This window comes from Eleutherodactylus coqui, chromosome 7 (genome assembly GCF_035609145.1).
Source record: "Eleutherodactylus coqui strain aEleCoq1 chromosome 7, aEleCoq1.hap1, whole genome shotgun sequence".
Taxonomy (NCBI): domain Eukaryota; kingdom Metazoa; phylum Chordata; class Amphibia; order Anura; family Eleutherodactylidae; genus Eleutherodactylus; species Eleutherodactylus coqui.
Window position 1 is genome coordinate 86,802,323 of NC_089843.1, and position 20,414 is coordinate 86,822,736.

The 20,414-nt window shown below is 42.0% G+C and overlaps 1 protein-coding gene across 1 annotated transcript in view; it reads left to right on the forward strand.

Annotated features, from left to right (window-relative positions):
* SORCS2 (sortilin related VPS10 domain containing receptor 2) overlaps positions 1-20,414 on the forward strand; it is an 816,984-nt gene that overhangs the window by 685,968 nt on the left and 110,602 nt on the right. The window contains exons 6-8 of the mRNA XM_066573326.1: positions 7,182-7,246; positions 10,082-10,200; positions 17,702-17,791. Of these exons, the coding sequence (XP_066429423.1) occupies positions 7,182-7,246; positions 10,082-10,200; positions 17,702-17,791 (274 nt within the window). The remainder of the gene's footprint in view (positions 1-7,181; positions 7,247-10,081; positions 10,201-17,701; positions 17,792-20,414) is intronic.

The window sequence follows — 20,414 nt, forward strand, 5'->3', positions numbered from 1 at the left end:
CCGTAATGCAGAGCTAATATAAATCGATGTAACTAGTGTGTGTTTACCTCCATATTGTATTATTTTCTTTTGGGCAAATACGGATCAGCATTTGCCCAGTAGAAAATAAAATATGCAACAGATCAAATCCATACAGTTGTAATGTCATCTGTTACCTGTCCGTGTTACAGATTTGTCTTAGGGACATGTTACAATACACTCGTCTGAAATCTGCTTAAGTAAAAGAAAAAAAAAGATTTTTTAGAGCAAATTGCACCAAATTTATTAAAGCGTGCACTCCTCCGGTAATGATTATAAAAATCATAGAATGGTAGAGTAGGAAGGGACCTCCAGGGTCATCGGGTCCAACCCCCTGCTCAGTGCAGGACCACTAAATCATCCCAGATAATGTCTGTCCAGCATTCGTTTGAACACTTCCATTGAAGGAGAACTCACCACCTCCTGTGGTAACCTGTTCCACTCATTGATCACCCTCACTGCTAGACAGCCCTCTCCAGGTCATGCTACAGCATCCTGATGGGGTTAAAGGGTTCTTCCAGGCTATCTTTATTGATGACCTATCCACAGGACAGGTCAACAATAGTTGATCAGCCATTCAGGCACCTGCTGTCACCGACAAAACACAGTGTACAGAACGGAAGCAGACAGCTCCAACCACCATGCACCGGCAAATGCATGCACAGCTCTCATTGACTTTAATGGAAGCTGCGCCTGCAGTCAACAGCAGCAATCTGAAATCTGATTTCCTGCAAGTTACCTTGTATCACAGAGGCGTACAGAGCCCACGTGATAAACATCCAGTCGTGTGAGCCCGGCCTTATCATTGGGAATATTGCATGTATACAACATGTGAACAGGTGCGGCACTAGTTTTGAAAGAAAGCAATCGCATTAAACAGCATTGAAGCATTGTATCAAACTATCAGGATAGGAGAGGGATTTTGCTACTGTTTAGAGCATACCTAACTTGTCATATGACTTTTCAGAATAAGCGGTCGTGTGTGTACATGAAGAATAGCACCATTTCTGCTCATTTTATGAATTGTTTCCTGCATTTATCCCATTTCTTCACTATGCAGGCTGTATATCTGATTCTCAGTTCTCTCAGAACTGGTGGGAGGAGGCTGATGTTATGCAGTCTTCTATACAGCATCGGTGGGTGTCTGCTGCCCAGGACTCCTGCAGATCAGCTGTTTGCTGGGTCTGTGTTCTCTTGTACTGAGCTGATTTCTGCAACAGGCAGACAGCACTGTTCCCACTGCAGTGGCCAGGCTTAATATTACAAGTTCCCATTCAATTCAATGCCTGTAATACCTAAAATGGCCACTGCAATGCAAACAGAGCTGTCTGCTTCCTGCAAAAATCAGTTCATTCCACAAGTGTATTTTCCCAGCAAACAGCTGATTTGCAACCCTTGCTGATCTACTATTGATGGCCTATTCTGTAGATAGGCCACCAGTGGTTTACAACTGGACAACCCCTTTAACTGCAAGACAATTTCCTTCACTGGATACAAGTGTAGCAAACTCGCAGCATTAACTCCATACATGTTTTAGGCTTTAGATGTAACCAAGAATATTTTCAGACACCGAATAAATATTAAACATCTTTTCAGTCCTATTGATTGTTAATTATGAGGACGTCCTATTCCATAGTGCCGCACAACATGTTGGCCATTCTAAATGAGCCTAGTGATATGATTTCTGAAGCTGGTTATGAAGCATATGGCGGCATGAATCATTCACATGGGATAAAATGCTTGGTGCAGCCGCTAGAATTTATTAATCCTTTGATGGGAGACATATGCACCCGGGTCTTTTAAGGTGCAGAAAATGTGACAGTGCTTCAGAAATGAGATGCCATTAAAGTGAGGCGAATGAAATATTTAACAATGCAGCTGATGTATGAGGAACCCCTTGAAGTTCTCCGCTGATTGTTAGCAGATTCCAGGCTCTCACTTCTTTTTTTACCTGCACAATTTAATTAAACAGATTTGCAAATGGAAATATTTTATTTTAGAAGGTGGAGTGTGATATGGAATGAATGGCAACATATTGTCATCACTTTGTGTGACTGATCACATTTAGCATTTTCTTTGTTTAGTGGTTTTGAACCTGCGGCTCTCCATCTGCTGCAAAACTCCATCTTGATAGGAGAAATCGTTTGGCTACAGGTTGGAGGCATCACTGTTCTAGAGTAATTGGTGTGCATACGAGAAAGATTGCACCATAGCAAAGAGCATAATGAGCCCCAATTATGGTTTGTGAACCAGGACAGAAGGGTCCGCTAAAGTTTTCATCCTGTCCCCCCTTTCCATTATCTTTACAGCTATTCTGGCCTGTTTGATAACAGTGCAGTTTATGTATAGGTTCGTACCAATCATAAGAATGGAGATAGGGCCAAACAGGGTTAGATAATCTCTCCAAGGGCCCCATAGCAGCACCATGATCTGTCTCTATGTCCTTGTCTAGAGCAGTGTTTCTCAATTCCAGTCCTCAGGGACCGCCAACAGGTCATGCTTTCTGGATTTCCTCAGTATTGCACAGGTGATGTAATTATTGTCAGTGCCTCAGACATCACCACAGGTGTTCTTACTATAGGAGATCCTGAAAACATGATCTGTTGGTGGTCCCTGAGGACTGGAGTTGGGAAACGCTGGTCTAGAGCAGTGTTTCCCAACTCCAGTCCTCAGGGACCCCAACAGGTCATGTTTTCAGGATTTCCTCAGTGTTGCACAGGTGATGTAATTATTGTCGGTGCCTCAGACATTGTAACAGGGGTTCTCACTATAGGATATCCTGAAAACATGACCTGTTGGGGGTCCGTATGGACTGGAGTTGGGAAACACTGGTGTACAGCACACCATTTACTAAGTCATCACATTCAATTGCATAACAAAATATCACCAACGATAATCCTTGCAGTTATAAGGTTGTATATACACCGGCACTAGCGATATCGGGGTTTAAACAGATGGCCATGATTTTGCCCCGTTATGCGGCTGTGAAAAACAAAACAGTTGATTTCAATGGTTTCGTTTCCACTATTGGGATTCTTGGGTGTTAATACTACGTGCAAGAAAGATAGGAGTTGCCCTATCTTTCTCGCACGTAGTTAATACTACATACGAGACAGGTAGGGCAGGACCTATCGTCCCGCTCTTTTTTTTTTTCCTCAAACTCGCACAGAGTTTGAAAGGTAAGAAAAGAAAGATTTTTACCTTGTTCATGCACAACTACACTCCGCAGCCCTCAGTCAGTGAAAATCAGAGATGTTTTTCTATCAATTTCCCTGCAATTTTAATGCATACGCAATGCTTCTTGCATTAAGAACGAGCCACTTACATCAGATTTAGGCTATCTACAAAAGGGCGAGCACAATATTGGGCTGAGAAACCTGGCCCTTTAGGTGTTACAGTATGAGGAACATCAATGGGATGTTATAGGTGACTTCAAAATGATCCCATTCTTGGTGGGATTGCAAGGTGAATATACATAGTATCCATGTTCCTTGTGTTTATGGGATAGTAGAGATACTGCCAGGCTCTATGAAACTGTTGGGTGGCCAACGAGAAATGATTTTGTGGTTGATGAAAACAACATAAAATGTGAACAACTGGTGAAGCAAGAGAAGATATTAATGCCTCCTCTTCACATAAAACTGGGGCTCATTAAACAATTTGTCAAAGCATTAGGCCCTAATTCTGAAGCTTTCCAATACCTAAAGACTGTTTTTCCACAACTTTCAGAAGCGAAGATCAGAGGGGGAATTTTTGTGGGCCCACAGGTGAGGAAATTAATGCATGATGACGAATTCATGAAGAGACCACTATCAACTGAAAGGAAAGAATGGAAGAGTTTCATTAATGTTGTAGAAGGTTTTGGGCAATCACAAGGTGAAGAATTACAAAAATGTGGTTCAGAATCTTCTTAACGACTACCACAAGATGGGATGCAAAATGTCACTCAAGTTGCACGTTCTCCACTCACATCTAGAAATGTTCAAGTCAAACATGGGCGCATATTCAGAGGAACAGGGGCAAAGAGTCCACCAAGACATTAAAGAGTTTGAAAGGAGGTACCAAAAACAGTATAATGAGCAAATGCTTGGTGACTATATCTGGGTAATAATTAGAGAAAGTGACCTAACCCACAAGAGGAAGAGGAGGAAAACTGTGCACTTTTAGAGGTGGTTATTATGTGTTTAATCCTTTACAATCCAATTTTGGATTCAGGGTTTCCTAGGGGGCTTTCGCTTTCTGCCATTATACAATGGCGCTATCTGCTGGCTAGAGACAGCACTGCGGTATGTGAGATGCTGTAGAGGCCCCCGACAATAGAACGGCCACTAATCTACAGTAAGAATACCCTGCCGGACGTCTTCTGACATCGGAGCTGTACAGCCTTCAATAAGAATGTCTTTAGACGTCAGACAGTGGATTGGAAAGGATTAATGACATTTATGTAACCCTCAAGTGATTTTTCATGCACGGATGCATATTTTACATGTTCAGGACAGTTTCAGCAATTTTATTCCCAGTAAATATTTTTATACAACACTGCAATCCAATTTGAACTGAGAAAATAAAGGAATTTTCGCAAATTTTGAAAAATCGATCTCCTGATTCTAAAAACAATCTCACAGATAAAAAGTTTGGATGTTTTCATGGTTTGGTGACCTAATGAATCGGAAACAAAAAAAAATCCACCGAAACAAAATCTTGGTACACAGTGTTATCACTCAAAATTCGCTCAAAAGCCATCTTTTGAGCGATAATCGTGTGTAAATGTGCGCCCATCATGCACTTTTCATGCACTATTCATTCATTGCTGGCTTTAAATAAGTTTAAAGCCATCAATGAGCCTTATCAGTTCTCAGCAGGATACAGCTGATAGTATTCTTTCAGCTGGTATCCCGCTTGAAGTTCTCAACGGGACACCAGCTGAAAGCTCCGAGAACAAAGCAGATGTTTGCAGATAACAGCACTCCTGCTGTCATCTGCATACAGCAGGAGCCTTCATTTACACGCTAATAAATGCTTAAGTAGCTAATTAGCTACTTAAGAGTTTATGCAAAGTGATTGCTTAAAACTGTCACTCAAACTCATGTTTGAGCAGATTTTGAGCGATCATCTTTCAGTGTTAATGGGCCTTTAGCCAGTTTGGGTGGGAAGGCAATGTGAGCCAGTACTAGAGACAGGTGTGGGTCTGTGAGATGTGACTCTTCTATTTAGCTTTCATGCTATATTCCGTGCATATTCTATGGAAGTCTCAGTTGAGAATACTCTTTTAACCTCCTCTTCAACCCGGAAATAGAATAAAAACACTACTTCTACCCTAAACCACTGTCAAATAAATTTTTCTCCTCTTCCTTGGACTACTATATATTAAACCAGGAACTAAATTTGAATCCCAACCTTTACCCTAGAATTCCTTGCAACAAAATATTAAAACTGCTTCTACCCGAGACCACCAGGGATTAAACTATTAATCCCCTTCTGCCTTAAACCCCCAAGAATGGTCTACCCGAGACCACCAAGGAGTCAAACCTTAAAGAGGTCATTTAGGTCTTAGGGCGATTTTTTCTAATAATGACCTATCCTCAGGACAGGTCATCAATAAATAATTGTCAGTGGTCTGCCAGTTAGATCCCCGCCGATCAGCTGATTTCTGGTGCTGCTGTCAGCATGGCAGCCCTGGAATTTAAAAGAGCTGTGCCTGCTATACCAACCTGGGCCTCTGCACTACTGACAGCACAGTCTGCTTCCTGCATGTTTGTGTTGTGAGCAGCACCATGAATCAACTAATTGGTAATGAATGATCTCTAGCAGCAGACCCCTGCAGATCATCTATTGCTGACCCATCCTAAAGATAGTCCTGAACAAACTCTGTAATCTCTCCACTACTCTAAACTACCGGGGAAGTCTTTAGTAGTCAAAAATATGTATTTCCCTTTTTTTCTGTTGTCTAAACTTGGGTGTTCCCATAAAATTAGCTGCATTTAAAAGATTACGACACAAATGTGTTCCCATATGGAAGTTTATTATTCCTCTACTGTACCTGCCTGGCTATTAAGTCTGTGCTATGATATACCACCCCTGTCGTGCATTAATGACTTTTCCTTGCACTTTGATGCGTTGCTTTTGGTGATGTTTATACAGAAGATAAATAAGAATTTTTTTCCTACCGTTTTATATTCCTGGGTGAGTTTCATATTCGGAGTGAGAGATTGTCTGTTGTAGCATTGGTGATCTAATCTTGTATTCATTATGCAGCATTAATTACACATTGCTGGGCTTTATTCTAGGCTCAGTATGGGTTTGTATTCTTGACTTGATAAATTGGCTTAAAGTACAGGAAACCGAAGATTGTGGAATACATTTCACTAGGCTGGGTATTAAAATAATTACTTTCTGCTGTGCCTTATTATTGAGACTTTACCAGCGATTGTTCTCTCTGAAGAAAGAACATTTGGTGTTTTTCAAGCTTTGAAGTTTCAGAACAACATTTGCTTATGGATGAGCGTCAGCTCCGCAGCACTAAGTGGACGTGTAATCTCCAGGACTTGAATATTTCCCTATGAAATGAATACAGTACAAATTGGGCCTCACTGTGTAATGAGGATCATTTATAATGTCATCATTACTGTTATTATGTAAATATAGAGCACTAATACAAATAAAGCTGGTTCTAATTAGGAGCCTGGCTGGGAATGCCAGCGCTGCTAGTAATTATTCTGCTGCTGAGTATTTCACAGGTCAGATATGACTTTCCCAACAAATTGTATCTTACTTCTAAAGATCAGTGGAATCGTCAAAGCATTTCTACTTGTAGCATAGTCCATCCATCCTCCGGGAGTCTAATGCAGAATTTGCATGTGCCATTTACACTAGTAGGCTCTTATGTGGTAGAGGGGCACTAGGGCCCACTCCGGTATTAGGGCTTGGGTACAACTGCTACCTGTGGAGTTTGTACCCCTATAGATATGTCCGACTGTCCGTCTATCCATCCTTACTTTGTAAATGTGACACCTTTAGGGATGGCCACTGATTGTATCTACTGGTGGTCGGTGAACGGACAGCATTGTTTTTGTAAATTTCTTGTCTGCTGAAATAAATGTCAGCTGCATTTCCTAAATGGATGTATAGTAGGTGATTGACATGACTCTTTTGTGTGTTTGCAGGTCTGTTGCTGGAGTAGACACAGAACCAGGTCTGGTCCACATGGAGATACAAGATGTAGATGGAGGTAGGCTAATTTACTTTTTAATGTCATGTATGTAAAATTCAATTTGCTCTATAGCTTGATTGTCATTTGTGTCAGGGCTTAATAGGCTTACATTAAAAGTATAATATACTGCAGTACTGAAGTGTTGCAGTTTATTATGCATGTGATTGAATGAGTGTTAGTTCAAGTCCCCTATGGGGGCTAAAAATAAAATAAAGGAGGGTTTGATAAAGCATTTTTAAATATTAAACAAACATAACCATTAAAGGGGTTGTCCAGTTATCAGAAAATATTCCAACTGTGCTAAAATAACTAAATAGTGCAAGAAAGCAATTTTTAAAAAGGGTTTTTGCTCTTAAAAAGTAGTAAAACATAACAAAATCTATAACTTCGGTGTTGCTGTAATCGTTCTGACTTGCGGAATAAAGTTAATAAGTCACTTTGACCACAACATGAAGACTGTAAAAACTAAACCCAAAACAAGAATGGCGCGATTTCATATTTTTTCCATTTCACTCCACTTAAAATCTTTTAAAAGCTTTGCAGTACATTATGTAGTATATTAAATGGTGCCATTATAAAATGTAACTCGCAAATCGTCCTGCAAAAAAAAACAACAAGCCCTTGTATAGCTATCTCCACAGAGTTACCGCTCTCGAAAGGGGCAACAATAAAATGAAAGGGAAAAATGTTTCAGGAGTGAATGGGTTAAGCACTTAATCAGCACAGAATTTTGAACCCACATATAGATCACTGGCGTAACGATAGGGGATGCAGTTGCACCCGGGCCCAGGAGCCTTAGGGGGGCCCATAAGGCCTATCTTCTCCATATAGAGAGCCCAGTGCTATGACTAAAGCATTATAGTTGGGGGCCCCGTTACAGGTTTTGCATTGGGGCCCAGAAGCTTCAAGCTACACCTCTGATATAGATGTAGCAAATGGCAAACAAACATTCTGCATGCTACATTGTATGACAATCTGATGATCTAGAACATTTCATAATCCAGCCAAACTATAGCGCCCCTACGGTCCAGGGACAAAATTATGTCTGGGGGACAGAGGGGAAAGTTATATTACCTGCCGTCCATCCTCTGCCCTGTTGTCACTCCGATTCTCCAATCCCGGGCTAAATTTATTTGTGTGCTAGACTACAACTGCTCTCTGATTGGCCAGTGCTGCTCATGTGGTCAGCATACTCCAATACAGTAGGAGTATTGGAGTATGAATTAGGTAGCTAGGAGTAATAGTGAGACTGCAGTCGGCATCTTGGATGACTGAAAGTGAAACCAAGATTCGGCAGATCTGAGAGAAAATGGTGTGGAGGATGGATGGCGGGTGATTAACTCCCCCATCCATTTCCTGGACAAAATTGCTTGCCAGGATCAGAGGGTCACATTAAAAGAATTTTTCTTTTTTCTATCCTTCCCCTTGATCATATTAAAAGGGTTGTACCAAGATCACAAGTTATCCCCCATCCACAGCATAGGGAATAACTTGCTCATCGTGGTTGTCTCATTGCTGAGACCCCTAACAATCTCAGAAATGGGGGTTCCATGTCCCCCTTTGCCTGTCACTGTGAAGATCACCCCTGCAGTGATGCTAGAATGAATGGAATGATGGCAAAGAATATGTGATCAGCACATCATTTATTTCAATGTTGCTGATGGAAATACCCATGTGCTTCCTGCTTGGCTATTTTAGCAGTCCCATTGAAAGCGAATGGAGCGTCAGCATCCTTGTGCGACCAGCGCTTTGTTCACTCTTCTCCTCATTCCAGTGGGTGCAGTTAGCCAAATTGAGGAGGACGGGGGATATGGGACACCGCCTTCTCTGGATCAGTAAGGGTCTTAGCGTTGAGATCCCCACCAATCAGCAAGTTAGGGGATAACTTGTAATTTTGGTGCAACCCCTTCAGTGATGCTTTAGTGGGGTCTCTATGTTATTGCAAATCAATCTGAACTACTGTACTTATACACTACATTTCCCCTATACGTTGAGCTGTCATAGCAATCTGTACTGCCGGGCCCCATTCAGGCGGTCATAATGCGACCACACATTTGCATCCATAGTAAACACGGCAGTAAGGTTGACGTGAACCAAAGTTGGATCACCGTAGGGATCTATGCTGATCGAAGTGCAGATTCTTGAGCTTTGGAGTTTTAAGTCTTGCAGGCATACTGGTGAATTCATACACGGTTCCACCACTTTCAGTAGAACAGGGATGAAATGTACAGTGAATCCACAACAAAATTCTCAGTGAATTTGGGGGCGAGATCCACTGTGGAAGATTTGTGCGTCTTTTCTCACCCTAAGGGCTTATTCACGCGTCAATATTTTTTATCAGTATTTTGTAAGCCAAAATCAGGAGTGGAGAGAAAGTAGAATTGCATTTCTTCCGTAATTTGGACCCGCTCCTGGTTTTGGCTTACGAGATACTGATGAAGAATACCAACATGTGAAGAAGCCCTAATACCGACGCTAATATTTGGCTACATTACGGCTGTCTGAATGAGACCCGAAGCAGCATATAAAATTGGCTTATATTTCTTCGAAAGCTTATTTCATGCCAAGACCCATTTACTCTGCTCCGTCTCATGCTCATATTTAGGGATTTATAGCTCCTTCAAGGTTATGTTTAATCGCGGCTCCAGTAGAAGTTGCCTCCTGAGATTTTGCAAGAAACAGCAGACTCTTAATACATTTGTCTCGCAGTGGTTGTCTGCCGGCTCGGTACACCGCATCTCACCTTAACTGCAAATACAAGTGGTCAATATTTATATTGTGGGAAACGCTATTCTTCACTTCAGCAGCCTCTTCCAGATACTTAATGTTTCCACTATTGATTCTTCTCCACAGGTTATCGATATGTGACATGCCAGATTCAAAACTGCTCCGACAAAACACTAACATTTCAGTTTAATGGGAACATTGATCGCAGTTCTTTAACTGTACAGGATGATTACATCTTTCTAAAGGTACGTGGCATCATATTAATATGCAGTAGCTGCAAGGATTACATAGGTATTATAACAGTGGGATGAAGCAGCCGAGTTGTTACTAAACTTACTGCTCTCCGTTTATATAGCGCATACATATCCCGCAGTGCTATATACAGATTATCATGCCCGGTCCCCTGGGGACTCGCAATCTGTATGTGTGTATTAGTATATTTTTGGAATGTGAGAAACCCATGCAAATGGGGCAAGTGGTACGTGATGGTGTGGCGGTGACAGACTGAGGCGGAGATGGCGCTCTATTTTTTTGGTCTTTTCATTTCTTTTTCTGCAAGTATACTCTACTTAGAGGAAGGAATGGTAGGCCTCCATAGGAGGGCACTGGTTCTTGTATGTTACATTAAACATCACACAGCGTTAAAGATAATAATTAGGCACGTCAACTTTACGTCACTTCACGAGACTGGAAGCAACAAGTTACCTGCTTCGTCTCAGGAAATTGCCTCCTATGCCCAATCCTTATTTTTCTTCCTTTAGCCAAGACCCATAGCATCCTGTAGGGGCTGTGTCTATTCACAAGATGCCGATGTCATTGACGTCAATACACCTCAGGTCTGCCACACTATGAACAAGTGGCTTGTTGTGCCCTCACATCCATCAAAGACATTAACACTCCTAGTATAGTATAATCACAATAGTGGCTTCACACAGGTTATTGTTAACAAAATATTCCTCCGCTCCTTGTGGGATTCAAAACCACTTTGCATCTATTCAATACTATTTGTAAATATCCAGACTCGATTCCAGTCAAAGTCCCAATACTATTGTTCAATACTTTACTATCCTAACAATTGCCCCATACTGGTGTGCACACCCAATGTTGGAGGATCCACTTGCATCTCAGTGGCAGGAAGTACGACTTTGATCATCAGAGCTCTTTCGGCTGTCTATCTTTGGCTCTGATCATCAGGGCCCTCTTTCGATTCATACCTACACTTCAGACACCAGGAGCTACACATGCAGCCTGGTTCTTTCTCCATAGTTTCTTTATTGTCTGTGCTGGTGTGGCAATTTAAATACTCATCGTAGCCATCCAGCATGTTATGCTCCAGCATTTACCGAAGAAGAGGTTTTTCCTTGAAACGCATTTTTCTGCTGGTTATACTCCTTATATAATAAAATCTTCTTATATCGTACCATTATCACCATTTTTGGAGTCATTGCAACTTAAGCCATTTTTCTTTCATTTTCACTGTGTACTTGGTCTTGTACAGGTCTATATCTGGCCGGCAGCACCTCCCACGTCCACTTGTACCACTATACACAAACAAACTTTGTATATACACCCATGGAATAGCTCTACCACGCTCCTTTCACCCTCTCAATTCTCCTGGCACCTTTGGCCCATGGTCATCAGGGCCCTCTGACCATATCCAGCACTGCTCCGCAGCATGGGGACAGTACTGGACTATTGAACTATAGCATCTGCCACTTCACTTGTAGGCTATGTTTTTTCTGCTGATGGTTCTGCTTCCTTCAGATGCTGCATCACAAATACTTGTGATGTAACACACCTTTATATACGGCACCTGCACAATGTGGGGAACTTTCCCCAGTGTTCGAGCCTGGAGACGGGGCTTAGCCCCTCTTCATTTCCTCAACAAGGGTCTGGCTTTTCATAGTGGTGACATGATTAGTACATCACCGCTAAATCACTGCTTCCTCTTTATAGTGCTCTGTGCACCTATTTTTTAACATTCTAAGCACTGTCCTATTCCTCAACTCCCTTCTGCTGTGCTGGAAGAGGAGCACGGACTTCTACTGATGCTCTCAGCTCCTCTCCTCCTCTCCTGATTTCCCCCCTCTGCCCAGCTAAGGCTTGGGCCAGGGGGGCGGAGCCTAAAGGCAGCAGTCCTGCCACTTGTTACAGTGGCTTAGTTGCACAGATGTAAAGGGGGTGTGGGGGCATGGGCCAGCCCCCCCCACCCCTTATAAAAACATGGGGCGTACATACAAACTCCATGCAGATGTTGCCTTGTTCAAATTTGAACCCAGGACCACTACACAGTAAATCACTGACCCACTCGGGTGCCCTTAATAAGAATTTCACATCCATAAGAAATTAATTATGTTGAAATTCAGCCCTTAGGTTGGGCTCATCAAGATTATGATGTTGTATTCACTGCGGTTTACTGCATCCCCCGTAGTGAGGAAGAGAATTAATGGAGTGACAGTCGTGCAAGCGTGATGCCACTTCATTTATTTTTAATTGGTCTGTGCAGATAGCCAAGCGGCAAGCACCCGAGTGTTTCTGTCACCCCCAAAGAAATGGAGCGCCGACTGCTCATGCTCATCCAGCGCTCTATTCAGTGTGGCATCACTGCGGGTGGGAGAAGCCACCCTGTAGTGACGAGAACAGCGGCATTCGGGATCCCAGTTCTCAGGATTGGTGGGTGCCTCTATATTGCCGATGAGGGACTCATGCGACTCAGGGAGTATATCCCCAAAAGAGACTGTGATATGGGAATGTGAGAATGGTCGCAATGTGGTGTGAGGTTGAGTAGGAGAATAGAAAATATGATACAAGCCGCTATGTGTGAAGAGATGCCATATGAAGACATGTGATATCCTGTAAGTGGAAAACAAGGCACTTTGGGGTAGAAGCGTTATGAGCCAGCAAGAGATTATGACAGGCGAAAGTATATGAGAGATGTTTGCTTGGTTCGAAAAAACGTGCCGCCTCCATCGGTCACCGCCGTGCCATAACACCACCTGCCTTCATAACTGCACGTACATAGCAAACATCTGTACTAAGGGTTATAAAGCGGTAAGGCTCATACTAATGATTATTTAATGACTATATACCATTAAAAAAAATCTATAAGAATGCCTTCTGCTGGGCCAGAGAACTTAATGGATTCCTGCAAGCTTATATAGACTCTTACTTCTAACTTGCCACTTTTAATCAGAAATGGCTTCTGTTCGAAAATGAAAGCCATTGCCTCCAGAAATCCATAGGCATCATACTTAAGTTAATCATGTTTTGCAGTTCAGCTATCAACCATTATTACGAAACTATGATCTTAGCAGGCACCATAATTGGCTAAAACGGTTTAGTTTAGAGTCAGCAGCAAGTCAGACTACTCCTGGGGTTTCCATTGTGTTACCAGCATTCTGCTGACCTGATAATCCACTGAACCAGTGTGTATATTCAGCTACACATATGTATATTATATTTCAAGGGATTTTCAGAGAGTAAATCATAGATATCTTTAGCATAGACTATCAATGTTTGATTGAGAGACTCCCCACTAATCAGCTAAATGAAGGGGGTATAGCATTTTGGCCTGAGCTGCAGCGGACCTGGTTGGGTGTGGTCATACTGTTCATTAATTGATAGCCTATTCAAAATTTAGGCAATCAATGTTCTACTTCCAGAAGACACTAAAAAACGTGTATCTCTGTTTACCAGAAGCTTCAGAGTCCTCTGCCCTTGATTTCAAGGGGAATTAGAGATGTTCCCTTCTTACAGGAAGCCTCAGATATCTGCCTTCTAATTACAAGAAGCTTTAATTATGTTCCCTTCTTACAAGAAGCTGAGGTCTTCCTCTGTTTACAAAAACTTTAAATGGGTTATCCTAAAAGCAAAGTTATCCCCTAGCCACAGGATAGGTGATAGCTTTATGATCGGTAAGGGTCCAACTGCTGAGACCCCCACCATCATCAAGAATGGGGGTCCGGTATCTCCCTTCCTTCTCTCTGTGGGCTAGATGCACCCTCAACAGTGAGGAAGAGATTGACTGGAGCAATGGCCGCGTATGCATAGTGCCACTCCACTCCTTTTCAGTAGGACTGCTGGAGACAGTCAAGTACAAGTGATTTGCAATTTCTTTAAACGCCCCAGAAATAAATTTGGGCGTCTGCCAGAGTTCCATTCACTCTGACATCACTGCAGGTACGATAAGTGTCCACTGCAGTGAAGAAAGAAGGGTACACATGGGATCTGTGGGGTTTCAAGGGTGGGACCCACACCAATCATTAAGTTACTCCTGTGTTGTGTACAGGGGATAAATTTTGGTTTTGGGATAAGACCTTTAAGAGGAGTAGTTCTTACCAGAAGCTTTAGAGTTGTCAGTCCTTATTTCAAAGGGACTTTGTACAAGAAGCAAAGGTGTTCCCTTCTTTCAAGAAGCCATAGAGATGTGGCTCTGCTTATAAGAAGCCTCGGGGTTGTGCCTTCTAATTTTAAGAAGCTTTAAATGTGTCCCCTTCTTCAAAGGAGTCTCAGAGGTGAGTCTCCTGCTTAACAGAAGCCTTGGAGGTGTGACTACTAATTACAGGAAGCCACAAGGATATCCCTCTGCTTACAAGGAGCCTAGGAGGTATCCTTGTCTAAGAAGCTTTAGAAGGTGCCTTCTCCTTATTTACAGTATGCCTCAGAGGCGTTCTTATACTTATAAGAAAGCTTCAGAGATATGTATGACCCTGGTTACTATAAGCTTGAGAGATGCAGACCCTCTTTGTCAGACTTCTCAGAGGTTTGCTTCTCTAAGGTGCATTTACTGCCAACAAGAAGCCTCAAAGATGTGGTTCTTGGTTAGACAAAGTCTCTAACGAACGCCTCCAACTTATAAGAAGCTACAGTACAAAGATGTGTCCTTGCTAAGCAAAAGTCACAGAGAGTGTGTGGGGAGCTTACTGCTTACCAAAAACCTTAGAGGTGTGTCCCAGCTTACCAGAAACCTCAGAGGTGTGCCCCCTGCTATGCCACAAATGTGAAAATGACCGTGTAGCATTGATGATATATTTTGTTTTTCTGTAACGGTGCTAACTGTTCCAGTTTGCATTGCAGTACATAAGCAAAATGTCAGGCATGGCAGGATGCACTGTATTATGAAAACTCCTTGGCTCCATAAATCTATGTAATCTAATTAATTTCTGTATGGTGTCCGGCCACTTTACTGCTACCTTCTGAAGCTTTGCTTGTCTCTAAGAATTTAAATCAAAAATGCTACTGGCAGCAGATAAGAGCAATTCATTTCTCCTGATGGGCATGCTGCAGTGATGAGGACGGGCATTGATTGATGGTAGAAATGGCTTCTGCCTCTATGAACTGCACATTGTCGAGATATGATACAAGATTGAGTGATTTATGAAAATGGAAGTTAAACATAGGTTCTACCGCTACATGCGAATTTGCAATCACCACAACTTCTAGGGATATCAGATACGACAAAACCCTTTAAAGCATTTCCAACTTTTTAAATGACTTTTCACAATAAGCTGTAGTGTATATGCATGAGGAATAACACTATACCTGTCATTATATGGTTTGTATATGGCATTTATCAACAGATTCCCCTTCTGCAGACTGGATCTCTAATTTCCAGTTCTCTCTGAGCTGTTGGAAGCAGAAAACTTGTCTCTTTAACATACGCATAAATGACTGCATCAGCGGGAATAGAAGAGAAGTACCGAGAAGTGTAGCTGTGATTTCAGTAGTTGTAATATAGTAAATAGCTCGCCTTTCCCTCGTCATCACCTCTTCCCCACTACTCTCTATAGACTTATATGGGCAGCACAAGTCATCACTCTTCTTTACTTCCTGTTTTCTATCTTATGTCTGTTACTTGAAATGAGCGTCACTTGACAATAGGCAGTAGACAGCAAATTAAAAGGAAGGGAGACCCCTAGTGGGCGGCACTTAAGAGACTTTTTTTTTAATACAAAGATATCATTTTAGATAAAGTCATTTGCACTTTTGATTTACACAATTATCACACTGGCGATCGCATAAGCACCAGTTGTTTGAAAAGTTAGTGACCATTTAAATTCTCCAACAGATCCCAAAACATATTTATGGACAGATTTTATTTGCAGTCATTGATAGAGGTCAATGAAAGAAGATAACACCTACATTATATACTCAATAGGACTGAGCAATTAGATTATAAGCTCCCAAGCCGCCCTTAGATGCTCCTACTCACCAACTAAATACAAAGGGCAAAGATCTGATGATTCACAAGTCAAAAATGAAAAAAAATGTACAACTGCATCACATTTCCTATCTTGTAGTGATCTACTATTCACAATGATCCACTCTGACACTAACATATCCCAGTGGGCGCTGCCTGGATAACCCGTTTAGATTCGAAGCTACACTGTGTATGTGCCATGGTATTGTCTCAGGTGGTAGTATTGGGATGCAGATTCAGAATACAATGCTGCAGAAGGAGTTACAAAAATCTGCTATATTTATAAAAAAAAGAAAAGAAATGCAAGTAAACAATAGTATATTAACAAGTAACCATTAACCTTTACTGATGATTCACCTTTCACGAACTACGGTTAATGAAATCCTAGGATCAGTAATACGTTATGCACAATAAGAAGCACTAACACTTTGTATTTAGCATGAAATAATAATAATGCCAGCAAAACAGTATCAGTAATGCTGTAAGCAAATTAGTAAAGTTGATCAAAAATAGGAAGCATGTAACGTAACCTACTGTTCGTCTATTAAGGATCAGCACAATCTCACGCTCTTGCTGGCCTCCACACAGTTCCTCTCCCTGGCCTGGTCAGTACAGCGCCAGCACTTTGGACAGTCCCTCCCGCGGCCCTGGTGCTCCCTGCAGACTCTGTTACTCTGGATCTGCAGCGCTACTCTCTGTCTTGGCTGCTCAGCAGCACTCCTGCTGTGTCCTCTTTACAGCCTCTGCTGCATCTCTCCCGGCATCACACAACAGCACCTTTTATATGGCGCTTGCAGTGCTGAGAACATCCCAGGGGCACAGAGCACAATAACTTCCTGCGCCTTACTCTTCAGCCATGCTTCTGAGTCTGGTGCAAGGCCAGTCTTCTCCTTTGCTCCGCTTCCTTGTCTGATAGAGGGGCGCATCTTAGCATTACCGAAGCGGATGCTCGTCAGGGCAATTGCGAGCTGCTAGAGTAAAAGAGGGGAGTGGAGCAGCACTTCCCTCTTACAGTATCGCTACTCAGGGGCGTAACTATAGAGGATGCAGGGGATGCGGTTGCACTCGGGCCCAGGAGCTTTGGGGGGCCCATAAGGCCTCTCTTCTCCATATACGGAGCCCAGTAGTATGAATAAAGCATTATAGTTGGGCGCGCCATTTCAGGTTTTGCATTGGGGCCCAGAAGCTTCAAGTTATGCCTCTGTCACTACTATTAGACCGATTTCACACAATTGTATTATGGGTGCATGTATGCATTTTTAATATAGATGAGTGCCCTGACCCGACTGCAGGTGTACCCTCCTGAACTCATAACATCATGGTAGCTATGATCTTCCAGGGTCAGGTCAGTAGATGCATGGTCGGGCTAGGACACTCGTCTTTGCATAAATGTGCCCGTAATACAATTGTGTGAAGCAGAGCTTATAGTTGTGTACGCCTTCTATCCAGTGCATTCTAAATCTCACTTGTTATTTATGTAATTCATTCGTACCTTCTCAGCCATAACATTGCTCTAATATTTTACAATCTGCTTGTGAATTTTGCAGACAACGACAGGAAACCAAACTAAATACTATGTATCATACCGACGGAACGACTTTGTGCAAATGAAACTTCCAAAATATGCACTTCCAAAGGTGGGTTGATACTTCTGGCAATTCTAGGGCTGAAGTTCTTGTTACTAGATATTTGTGGTAATACAAAATATTTACACATTGATGGAAATTTACACTGACATGTATATAAATAATAATTGTATAAACAACACATTCCTATATACTATTATAGAGATGAGTGGGACACATAGGCGCTGCTTATCTCTTACTACAGAACTCATCTGTTGCTGATCACTTTTATAGGTACATTCCCTCTCTGCCAGCCACGGATTTACTGATATGTAGTGCTTCCTCTCTCTTTAAGAAGAATTTCTTCAGCAGCTGCAGTGTATTATACAGTACTGCAGTGTATTTTAAAGTACTGCGCTGCAACTGTTGAAGACCTTCTTAAAGGCTTGTTTTTTCCATGAGAGGTTTTATTTTTCATAGTACTATTTAATGTACAATGTAATGTATTGGAAAACATTTAGAAATTCCTAAGTGGAGCAAAATGGAAGAAAACACAATATAGCCATTTTTGTGTGTGTGTGTGTGGGGGGGGAGGTTTACAGCATTAACACTGCAGTAAAATGACATGTTGTCTTTGTTCTGTGGGTCAATGATTACAGCTATATCAAACTTATATATTCTTTTTAATGTGGTACTGTTCTGACTTCTATTTTGGTGTACATATGACTTTTTGATCATATGACTTTAATTTTGAAGTTTTTTCTTGGAGATGAGAAGACAAAAAAAAACCACAATTCTGGCGCTGCATATATATATATATATTTTTTACTGATGCTGTTAACTGTGGTTGATTAAACATGAGATATTTTAATAATCTGCCCTTTTACGTATGCAGCGGTACCACTTTTAATTTTTTTCTTCATTTTCAATGTTACAACGGGAGTTTTTAAAACTTACTTTTTAATATTTAAAAAAAAAATAAAAAAGGGTTTTTTTTTTAGAGATGAGCGAACGTACTCGGATAAGCACTACTCGTCCGAGTAATGTGCTTTATCCGAGTACCTCCCCGCTCGTCCTGAAAGATTTGGGATGCGCTGCGGAGCGGGGAGCTGCAGGGGAGAGCGGGGAGGAACGGAGGGGAGATCTTTCTCTCCTTCTCTCCCGCCCGCTCTGCCCCGCTCCCCGCTGCGACTTACCTGTCAGCAGCGGAGCGCCCCGAATCTTTCAGGACGAGCGGAGAGATACTCGGATAAAGCACATTACTCGGACGAGTAGTGCTTATCCGAGTACGTTCGCTCATCTCTATTTTTTTTACATTTTTTTTCCCCACAGTGGACTTGAACTTGCGATCATTGATTGTTTATCCAGTATAATGCAATACAATGGTATAGCATTATAGTGTACTCTAACTGGCAATCTATGCAATCATTCATGTCAGCCCTGGGGCCATTCAGAAGGGTGGCTCGGCTACCAGAGCCAGTTCCATACACAGATACCCTATGGCACACCTTGGGAAGAGGCTAATGTTCTTATAATTTACAGTGGAGAGTACAGTATCTGATAGTCAATTAAATATTTTCTAAAAAGTTGCAAAGAAAAGAAAAAATGAGTGCCAGCACATGTAAACAAGGAAGCTCCACAGATCCATGGACATGTAGACTGATCTATTAGATTTGTCTGAAGTCCAGAAGTTATAGTTTCAAAACAGCTGTGCCTTAGGCACCATGCCAATACAACGGTGCCAACCAGATAATACTGCCTTTATACCCGTACCAGTCCTGAGAAACTACAAGTCACACATCATTATGTTTACAGCTGTTGACCGAAACCAGTGCCAGCCTTAAAATGATCATGCCCTCATGGTATAGGGAGTACATGTACAGTATATGTCCATGACGGGGGATTTAAATAGCAAGTTTCTCAGCTTCACATGACTGAATAGGGTTGAATACCTAACTTCAGGCTTGTTCACATCAGCATCAGATGTTCCATTCAAAGCCTTCGTAGCTAATTTAAGTCAAAATACAGCATGAAATCGCTGCATGCAGTGATATTTCATTCTGTAAAATGCCAGACAGCTAAAACCAGACAGCAGAAACCAAATGGACTTCATTATAGATAGTTCATAAGCCAATGATAAGACCAGTGAGGAAGACCGTGAATAGAGTGGCGGTCGAGCATGTGGTGCGCCGTTCCATTCATCTTCAATGGAACTGCGGTAGATAGCCAAGCTCTTGTACTCAGCTATTTCCGTCAGCCCCATTGAAATGACTAGAGTATTGCTACATCACTGTAGGCAGGTTCAGCGAACACATAGTGAAGAGAAGAGAGTGTCATAGGACGCCCATTTTTGGGATCGGTAGGGGTCTCACTTAGGGTTGAACTGGGACTAAAAATCTGCCCTTGCACACAAACCCCATCAGCCCACATACAAAGCCTGACAGTTTTCACACCTGTCTGCTGGAGCCAACCACCCCTCCAATATTTACATAATGCCAATAGATTTGATACCAGAACCATGCACAGTAAACATAGTACTAGAACAAAGCACATATCAGTAGATAAACATGGTACCAAAACTAAGCTCCATACATAAATACAGCACAAGAACTAAGCTCGTTACATAAATACTGCCTTAGAACCAAGCTCATAACATGAAGATGGCACCAGAATCAAGACCATGACATAAATGCGG